We start from the raw sequence: 10,455 nt of genomic DNA on the forward strand, positions 1-10,455 counted from the left end.
CTACCAGATCATTTGTCCATCTTAAGCGTTTTTGGGGCACTTGCAGTTCAATTTCAGCATCATAAGAGAACATACCAAAGTGCAGAACACCATATTTTCTCCCACTTTGTGATTGCAGCCCCATGTGTCGAACTGTAGCAAGTGCTAATATACAGGTTTTGGTCACTGATCTGAGGGCAGATGTGATCCAAATGGTGGATTTATTGTTCACAGCACAGACACCACAACAAAGTGGAAATTGCCTACCAATTTGAATAGCAATTCAGGTGGGCAGTTCATTTACTTAAAGAACATCATGCAACTGCTGCAATGTCACCACAAAAGGATTCATGCTACACTGAATAATCCAGAACAGTCTGCATCCATAAGAAACCAAGGATTCCAGCAGTTACATAGCACAGATCTGACATGAGACAAGGGATGTTGAGCAAAAAGCAGTTTAATATCGGTCAGTTACCATACAGCAGTCTGACATAGCTTCTTCAGGCCATGGGCAGGCGGCGTGCTAGGGGCAGGCGTCGAGCTGTTCTCAGGATGGCTTCCTGTGACGCTAACAGGTGACTGAGGGGCCATCACTACTGAAGAGGCTACAGTAGTCAAAGCTTCAGCTGGAGTGCTATGGGCTGGCAGCGTGCTAGGGGCAGGCGTGCTAGGGGCAGGTGTCGAGCTGTTCTCAGGATGGCTTCCTGTGACGCTAACAGGTGACTGAGGGGCCATCACTACTGAAGAGGCTACAGTAGTCAAAGCTTCAGGTGGCGTGCTAGGGGCAGGCGTGCTAGGGGCAGGCGTGCTAGGGGCAGGCGTGCTAGGGGCAGGCGTGCTAGGGGCAGGCGTGCTAGGGGCAGGCGTGCTAGGGGCAGGCGTGCTAGGGGCAGGCGTGCTAGGGGCAGGCGTGCTAGGGGCAGGCGTGCTAGGGGCAGGCGTCGAGCTGTTCTCAGGATGGCTTCCTGTGATGCTAACAGGTGACTGAGGGGCCATCACTACTGAAGAGGCTACAGTAGTCAAAGCTTCAGCTGGAGTGCTATGGGCAGGCAGCGTGCTAGGGGCAGGCGTGCTAGGGGCAGGCGTGCTAGGGGCAGGCGTGCTAGGGGCAGGCGTGCTAGGGGCAGGCGTGCTAGGGGCAGGCGTGCTAGGGGCAGGCGTGCTAGGGGCAGGCGTGCTAGGGGCAGGCGTGCTAGGGGCAGGCGTGCTAGGGGCAGGCGTGCTAGGGGCAGGCGTCGAGCTGTTCTCAGGATGGCTTCCTGTGATGCTAACAGGTGACTGAGGGGCCATCACTACTGAAGAGGCTACAGTAGTCAAAGCTTTGGCTGGAGTGCTATGGGCAGGCAGCGTGCTAGGGGCAGGCGTGCTAGGGGCAGGCGTGCTAGGGGCAGGCGTGCTAGGGGCAGGCGTGCTAGGGGCAGGCGTGCTAGGGGCAGGCGTGCTAGGGGCAGGCGTGCTAGGGGCAGGCGTGCTAGGGGCAGGCGTGCTAGGGGCAGGCGTGCTAGGGGCAGGCGTGCTAGGGGCAGGCGTGCTAGGGGCAGGCGTGCTAGGGGCAGGCGTCGAGCTGTTCTCAGGATGGCTTCCTGTGACGCTAACAGGTGACAGAGGGGCCACCACTACTGAAGAGGCTACAGTAGTCAAAGCTTCGGGTGGAGTGCTATGGGCGGGTGGAGTGCTATGGGCAGGCGGCGTGCTAGGGGCAGGCGTGCTAGGGGCAGGCGTGCTAGGGGCAGGCGTGCTAGGGGCAGGCGTGCTAGGGGCAGGCGTGCTAGGGGCAGGCGTGCTAGGGGCAGGCGTGCTAGGGGCAGGCGTGCTAGGGGCAGGCGTGCTAGGGGCAGGCGTCGAGCTGTTCTCAGGATGGCTTCCTGTGACGCTAACAGGTGACTGAGGGGCCATCACTACTGAAGAGGCTACAGTAGTCAAAGCTTCAGCTGGAGTGCTATGGGCAGGCAGCGTGCTAGGGGCAGGCGTGCTAGGGGCAGGCGTGCTAGGGGCAGGCGTGCTAGGGGCAGGCGTGCTAGGGGCAGGCGTGCTAGGGGCAGGCGTGCTAGGGGCAGGCGTGCTAGGGGCAGGCGTGCTAGGGGCAGGCGTGCTAGGGGCAGGCGTGCTAGGGGCAGGCGTGCTAGGGGCAGGCGTGCTAGGGGCAGGCGTCGAGCTGTTCTCAGGATGGCTTCCTGTGACGCTAACAGGTGACTGAGGGGCCATCACTACTGAAGAGCCTACAGTAGTCAAAGCTTCAGCTGGAGTGCTATGGGCAGGCAGCGTGCTAGGGGCAGGCGTGCTAGGGGCAGGCGTGCTAGGGGCAGGCGTGCTAGGGGCAGGCGTGCTAGGGGCAGGCGTGCTAGGGGCAGGCGTCGAGCTGTTCTCAGGATGGCTTCCTGTGACGCTAACAGGTGACAGAGGGGCCACCACTACTGAAGAGGCTACAGTAGTCAAAGCTTCGGGTGGAGTGCTATGGGCAGGCGGCGTGCTAGGGGCAGGCGGCGTGCTAGGGGCAGGCGGCGTGCTAGGGGCAGGCGGCGTGCTGTTCTCAGGACGGCTTCCTGTGAAGCCAACAGGTGACTGAGGGGCCATCACTACTGAAGAGGCTACAGCATTCAAAGCTTCGGGTGGAACGTTTTCAGGAAGCTCAGCACTGAGATCATGGACGTTACTATCAACTTCAACATGGCTGCTCTTGTCATGCAGCTCCACATTCAGTAGATTCCCATGGAGCTCAATGTCACTGCTGGCTGAGGCGTTTGATGAAGCTTGGCTGGACTGCTGCACTTTGAGACTCTGGTAGCCACTAGAGCCTTGAGCAGAAGCAGGATGATGCACTGTTGACTTCACAGCCCGTTTTTGTAAAGCATCTGCATCTGTGCCAGATGGCCTTAGATACCCTGTACAATAATGATACACAGTTGGAGATCAAGTAATAACCCAGATAAAGAAAGAAAAAGCTAAACATCCACAACAGAATCCCATGAAATAGATCTTATAATTACGTTGTGTGAATCAAGTAATTGAAAATCCATGAAAAGCATTACCTACCTTCATCAAACACAGAGCACAAAATGAAACCAATATACGCAAGCACACTAAACCGCATTTTTACCATCTTGAAACCCTCCCCAAGCTCAAATAACACAAAAGCCACGTCAGAGGTGTTAATAAAGGATCCGCGAAACCGCCTCCTTCCCTAATAACAGCTGAGAACTATATCAACTGATTGAGAAGTAATCTGATTGCGAGAAGAACTGATCAATAATGAGTAATTTTGTAAGACGGTTTCCATTCAAAAAGCTTATTTTCGTTTACGTTTGACGTGTACTACTATTAACAACAACAACAATAATAACTAGAAACTGCAAGCAGTTACGAAAGGGTCCAAAGCGTATGATGATCGGACTGGTAGGATAGGTAGGACAAGTAATATAGTAATAATGGCAGAAAACTGGAGGACTGTCACTGGTGGCCAGCATAGTCGAAAGTCAGACATAACTATAGTAGCATAACATGATGTAGATTAAGTGTAAGTCTAATGTGATAGTAGATGTAGGACAGAGCAGGACTGGTTTTGATGAGATGGTCGTAGTAGTAGGTAGAAATTTAGATGAAATGCTTTTAGTGTAGGTGAAACAGGTCAGTAGATGTTGGACAGAATGTAGAACCCTCTGGTGTAGTGCCTATGCCTGTCTTAATGTCTGTTTTAATAATAATAAAAAAGAAGCTTCATTGATCATCGTGGGGAAAATGCCTTTATGTCTCCCTGAACTTGTTTTACGGAGAGTAGGCCGTCTCAAGAACCCACCGAAGCTGGGTTCGAACTAGCAACCCTCTGATTACAGGCACACGGGCTTAACCCGCTGCTCCACACGCTGCTTTGGGTAAGATGGGTGAGATCGGTATACACCTTCCTACCTGATCTGGTAACTCATTTTAGCTGAATTAGCCTCGGTTGGTCTTAGACATATATAACCAGTTGCTGTAGTGCTCCCGTTTGACCGATCGACACGAAATTTGGAGGGTCTGTCTGGGTTACAGCCCTACATTAGTCAGAGAAATTTGATAATGATTGGCTGAAGCATGCCTGAGATATAGCTCTCTGATTGAAATGGACGTGGCACCAGTAGGGTCTTGGTGTGGCTTTTCGCCGTACCTTACCGAAAGTTTAAGTTTTTTTCTCTAAATCTTTAAAACGACTGTCTCCTGATTTGAATGACACCAGATTTAAGTAGGTTGGGCGAAAATCCAACGAGGTTAACAAAATGTCCTTTTTTCAGACAAATATAAATTATGCAAAAACACAAAGATGTACAACCAAGTTATATATATTACTGGATTTGGCACGACAAAGTGAATTTGAGTAGTGGGTAGCAATAGGCATCTTACTGCCATATTTGGTAGGCCTAGGCATTCAGTTTTAGGGAAGAAAAATAATTATAATTGAGCCCTCCGGAGAAGTGCCTGAGCCCGTCTGAACGGCTGGTTTAATAATAATAGGAGCTTCATTGACCTTCATGGGAAAAACGCCTTTACATCTCCACAGCTTGCTTTACGGAGAGTATGCTGTGCACATCGGGCTGCCTAGCTCAAGTACCCACCGAAGCTGGGTTCGAACCGGCAACCCTCTGATTACAAGCACACAAGTTTAGCCCACTGAGCCACCCGCTGCTGTTGGTATGATGGGTGAGATAGCTGGACATCTTCCTACCTGATCTGGTAACTCATTTGAGCTGAATTGGCCTAGGTTGGTCTTAGAAATACATAAACAGTGGCCGTAGCGCTCCCGTTTGACAGATCGACAAAATTTGGAGGTTCTCTCGGTGGTAGAGCCCTACATTAGTGAGAGAAATTTGGTGATGATTGGCTGAAGCATGCCTGAGATATAGCTGTCTGATTGAAATGGACATTGAAATGGACATGACAACAGTATCGAGGTAGGCCAAGGCACGACCAAGTTATAGCAGTCAGACCAAAACGGGACAAATTTGGACATTGTTTGGGCGTGGCTAATGGCCGAAACGTGTAACTGACTCTGACTGAGTCGGACGGGTCGGACAACCTGAGTAGTGGGTAGGAATTGCAATCATCGTACCAAGTTTGGTCAGCCTAGGACTTACGGTTTAGGCTGGGCATTCAGTTTTAGGGAAGAAAAATAATAAGAAAAATAATAATCCTAACAAAAACAATAAGGTTCCATAGCACTACGTGCTTTGGACCCTTAATAATCTTAACAAAAACAATAAGGTTCCATAGCACTATGTGCTTTGGACCCTTAATAATCGGCAATTATTAGTTTGTCACCCGTGGCCTGTACTACGAAGCGGGGTTACTAGCTTATCGGAGTAAATTTGCGAGTAACTTGATGACGTGTGGTGTAACTTCGCGATTAACCCGTACTACGAAAGGTAGGTAGGTTTTAGTCGAGACATGTTGCTATGGCAATTTACCCTAAGTCTCAAAACTGCTCCGAGCAGTTTTTGTTCTTGTTTAAGTCGAGGTTTCTGCGTAAGCCAGCCCTATATGAGCACCGCCCATCCAACTACAATTTCTCCGAAGACAATGCCAGCGTGCCTGGATGATCCGTACGACATTGGCGCGCGAATCGTGAGGGGCTCTCTCTGTTAATATGTATGAAATGGAGCAATGGCATATAATATGCATACAATGTATTAATTAATAACTGTTACAGAGAAAGTTATTCTGAAAACCCAAGAGGTGTGCATTGTTCCCTGTTGTCCACTGATCAAAGCACACTTCACTAGATGTGCCTGTCTTGTCTAGTTTTAAAGTTATTAACCCATTCATTTATTGTCGACTGCACAGTATACGCAGGGGCGCCGCCAGGGGGGGAAAGGTTAGAACAATTCTAGGGGCCCAGCACTGACATGGGGCCCTGTTAGGGGCTTTACCTTTTCGCAAAAAGGGGGGGGGGGCAAAATTGTAATCTTTCATGGGGCCCAAGATTTCTGGCGGCGCCCCTGAGTATACGGATACAAAAATTAATTAAAATTTGCATGTAAAGCAATCTGGGAAACAAAGGGGTGTGCAACAGTCGCCATGAGCCCAAAATACTAAACCACCATATATCATTACAGCTGAAAGGACCTATATTATATTAGCGATTAACATGATTTGGCACAAATCACAAAATGTTTTGAAGCGGAAAAATAATCGGTGTGCATCGATGTCTGTGTACTGGACATCACAATTCTGTCATTAAAAACGGCCACCTTACTTAATTCCGTAAAGATATTAAAGCCAGAAAACTGAATATAGAATATGAGGCTAACTTAACCGCGGTGACAGGTTCCAAGTCGTTTTCTCACTACACATATGCTTCTTTTTTTCGTTTTGTCCTGTTGTAAATCATTTAATTGTTTGTTAAACAGTGGCTCACCTTCTATTAAGTGTCATATTAACAGACACCTTTTATTATTAGCTGTAAAACATAGAAACACGCTATTAGTGGAGGCTAGACACAACAAATCTTTCATAATGAGTAGAAATATAAATACATAGCCCTACCACTTGACATGATGTTTCTATATTTCATCTTGACTTGCTGCGACGAACGCTTTCCACTACTATTGCATTTGAAATCGGATCAGTTATTGTTAACATTAGGTTTCATTATGAGTAACATATAGTAATGGAACTTCAGGGAGCATTGTATTACTTAGGAGCATATACTGTAATAGGTGACTTCTGAATTGTGTCGCATCTATTAGCCTCTGTATTTATTAACAGTATTTCAATTCTTTTCAGAAAACACTACATTGTCTAATACTCGGTCGTGGGATATTTTAGACCACGTTTTATGACCGTGAAAATGTACGTATGCATTTTCTTCGTCGTCAATACGTTGCCAACAAGCCTGCCTGCTTTTGTTACCTGCAGTGGTATTGGACTTTCTTTAAAGGGTTGATTTAAACTCCTCATAACGCTGCATAATTAGCATGCAGTCTTCCTCCGTGAAACATATGGAGATCGCGCTATGAGTCAAACGGTGCCTTGCGTTGCCGAACGTGCTCCATATATGTGAACGCGCACAAACTCCAATGCAGTTAACACCGATTTAACAAATCAACTTCTTTACTGGCGTCGTAGTACTGATTAGCCCCGATGGAGTCAACATGATTTTGTTAACCTCGCGTTCGCAAATTACCTCGGGGTTAAGTATGATTTGGTTAAACCCCCTTCGTAGTACAGGCCACCGATCTACAATGTGTCTCTTGAAAAAAAAAATGATACAACCGACCGGAAAACTGACGCGACTGTTCTATATAACTTAATCTGACCAAAGCCAACGGAAACTGACTAGGGACACCTAAAACGGGAATGAAATCGCTATCAGTATTCCCTGCAAGAACTTACAATGGAGTGATTTCACAATAAGAACGTGATATATGTATAGTTGACTGCGGTATTTAAAAAAAGTTTTGTCCAATTGTTAAGCCCCTCATATTGTTATTACATGTTCCACAATTTAACCATTCATATAGCGGCATTTAGTGTGCGAAAGTACAATTTTTTACCCCTTTTGCAGTGATTTTATGTGTCGAAATGTATGTTATAAATATTACAAACTGGGAGAATTATTCGGTTTATGCAGTTTTGTGCCGTTTTGTGGTAGGCTATATATATGTACAGTAGACCAAGTCTCTTCTCCAGACTTCTTTTCAATGTTTATTTCCGATTGCTAGTTGTTAAATTTGTGTACGTTAAAATTATTAAGTTGTGGTCTCTGTCTTGCGGGGGGATAAATTATTCAGGGCACCCACTGACAGAAACATATATCGGCGCCTGATGTGAGTAGTAGCAGTATACGTCGAAAATAAAACGTAGAATAAAAAATACATTGTGATTAGTAACCGTCTTGAAATTCTCGTTAATTGTTAATTAGTTGATATAGTTCGCAGCTGTTATTATAGCGGAGGGCGCGGTTTCGCCGATCCTTTATTAACACCTTTGACGGTTTTTTTTTATCGTACGAAAACGCCTTTTGTTTGAGACACGGTGTTTGGACAGCATATGGCAGGAATGATGGGTCGTGTGTTAGTGTTTGCTTGTTTTGTTCTGTATTCGTTGTTTGACGAAGGTGGGTGATATACTTTTATTTACTAATTTTTGGGTTTGTTTGCATATTGTAACTGGCTTTCTCTTCTGGCTTGTGAAGGCTTTTTCTTTTTTAAATCCCTTTACTCGGTGTAGTGGCTATAGTAGTGACTGTGCCTTTGCTGTACAGGGTTCCCAAAGCCTTCTGGCACAGATGCTTTACAGAAACGGGCCCTCTCCAAGTCAACAGCACGTCCTGCATCTAATCAAGGCTCCAGTGGCTACCAGAGTCTCAAGGTGCATGAGTCTAGCCAAAATGTCTCTGACTCCTCAGCCAGCAGTGACATTGAAGTCCATGGGCCTCTCCTGAATGTGGAGCTGCATGACCAGAGCAGCCATGTTGAAGTTGGTAGTAACGTCCATGATCTCAGTGCTGAGCTGCCTGAGAACGTTCCACCCGAAGCTTTGAATGCTGTAGCCTCTTCAGTAGTGATGGCCCCTCAGTCACCTGGTGGTTCCACGGGAAGTCATCCTGAGAACAGCTCTACTCCAGTGCCTGCCCATAGCACAGCTGCCCATAACAGGCCTACACAGAGTATACGTCCTAGCACAGGCCATGTGTAGCTGTTAATGCTTTGGCCTAATCTTGCTTTCCAATGCTAATAAATTGCTTTGTCCTGAACATTCAGTGTCTCCTGTAATCTGTGCTTGGATGAGGGAACTGCAGAGATGTATGGCCTCACCTTTCTAGAGTAGTGAGGTGTTGACAATGAGTTCAGTATCTTGAATTTAAGGGACCCTGTCATAATACCAGAAGCTTCAGATTTCATGGTTCATATCAAGTCCCACCACACTGATTGTGGTGATTCATTGTGTGTTGCAGTGCAGTGACCTAAGACTACTATTCCATGTACTTGTTAAAACAGCTTGCTGTACAGCCCGATTGTCGTCGTGCTACCTGGTAATGTGTGTTTTTTTTTTTTTTTTTTTTTTTTTTTTTTTTTTTGCTGGGTCTGCTGTTTTCCCCACCCCATTTGGTCTGTTTTGAACATACAGTTGCAGGTAAATATTAGGAGGTTGGGGAGGTTTTGTGCTGCTTTCATAATGTTCCTTGGCAGCAGACTGTGGGGAGAAATAAATTATAAATGCTGTAAATCTATATTCCATTATAAACTTAAAATTAGCTGCATCAGCTGAATTTGCAAACACGTAGCCTACGTAACTTGGATTTTTAACTATCGTATTTTTTGAGGTTTCAGGCTTTCCTGTTTTTAAATGCCTTTCTTAAAAACGTAGGCTACCAACTGGCTTTCCTAGTATTTTCCTAGTTTAAGTACTGACAAAGAAATGGTACTGTGGCCATGTTAGTCACAGATCGAGTCTCTGCAAAGAGATTTATCTGATTCAAAACAATGAACAGAACTTGGTAGACAGCAACAGCGGGGATGTTTATGAACATGAATTAATATAAATGTGGCTTTGCAACACACATTTTTTTTTACAATTCTAAATTCTAAATATACGAATTTCATATTTATGCACCATTTCTTGTCGTGTAAGAAGTCGCTGAGCTTGGCAATGTCTTATAATTACGTACGCCTCACATCTTTTCCAAGGGTCCTTTTATTTCATGAAGAAAACATGGAAATAAGTCCCAGCATGTTAGTCTGCTTGAGAAAAAGCTTATATAAGAGATTTACAACTCGAGTACGTGTTGCTTATTGTTGTTTCAAAGTTTCTATTGAATAGCCTCCGTGAAAATAAAACTGTAAAAAAGCGGACCACAGTCAAGTACGAACAAAGTTATTCTTTATTTAGATTAATGTCTAATTACTAGAGATGGCAATTTTGGCACCCAGGATCGATCCGTTCCGAAGACGTCCGAAACTTCTGGTCTCGATACGGAGTATACGAAATGTTTCGAAACATCAGTCACGTGACCGCCGTTGTCATTGTTCACGGCGAGAATAAAATTCTATAAAAAACCCGAAAAAAATCGGTGCGTGTTGGGTGTTTGTGGCGTTGTTGGTTTCAGCGAGTAGTTTGGCGATTATTATTATTTGAAATCGAATTGTATTAGTGAAACAGGTTAGCAGTTAGTGTGATTTAGGCATAAGTATAGTGAGGGACATATACTGTAGTTATAGTAGGTGTAATATCAAGGTTTTGCTTAGATTCAGTTAGAAACATAAATCAAAAAGCTAGAGTACGCATAGACACAGATTACATATACATATATTAACATTGCTAACATAGACAGAAACTGTTGTCTGAAACTGCGTCTTTGCACTGTTCTATTCTATATAAATTAATTAAAACTAAACCATTCATATAACCTGCTCAACATACACAAACCTAGATAGAATGAGTATTCTAACCTCAGTAGCTAATTAATTACTATGCACACTCAATACTCAGATGGCATGTAAA

The 10,455-nt window shown here is 45.6% G+C and overlaps 1 protein-coding gene and 1 long non-coding RNA gene across 4 annotated transcripts in view; one reads left to right on the forward strand and one right to left on the reverse strand.

Annotated features, from left to right (window-relative positions):
• Positions 1-421: 421 nt before the first annotated feature.
• LOC140592137 (uncharacterized) overlaps positions 422-10,455 on the reverse strand; it is a 46,428-nt gene continuing 36,394 nt past the window's right edge. The window contains exons 1-5 of one of the 3 annotated variants that reach the window (XM_072714687.1): positions 3,016-3,131; positions 2,445-2,864; positions 1,524-1,685; positions 1,200-1,328; positions 422-1,034 (exon numbers count right to left, since the gene is read on the reverse strand). In XM_072714687.1, the coding sequence (XP_072570788.1) occupies positions 454-1,034; positions 1,200-1,328; positions 1,524-1,685; positions 2,445-2,864; positions 3,016-3,082 (1,359 nt within the window). In that variant the 5' untranslated portion in view covers positions 3,083-3,131 and the 3' untranslated portion in view covers positions 422-453. Of the gene's footprint in view, positions 1,329-1,523; positions 1,686-2,444; positions 2,865-3,015; positions 3,132-10,455 lie in introns of those variants that run through there. The other 2 variants (XM_072714685.1, XM_072714686.1) reach the window with 2 other exon arrangements.
• LOC140592031 (uncharacterized) lies at positions 7,738-8,707 on the forward strand. The gene is made up of 2 exons (XR_011992256.1): positions 7,738-8,068; positions 8,216-8,707. It is a non-coding gene; the product is annotated as an uncharacterized lncRNA (long non-coding RNA).

This window comes from Paramormyrops kingsleyae, chromosome 7 (assembly GCF_048594095.1).
Source record: "Paramormyrops kingsleyae isolate MSU_618 chromosome 7, PKINGS_0.4, whole genome shotgun sequence".
NCBI classification, from domain to species: Eukaryota; Metazoa; Chordata; class Actinopteri; order Osteoglossiformes; family Mormyridae; genus Paramormyrops; species Paramormyrops kingsleyae.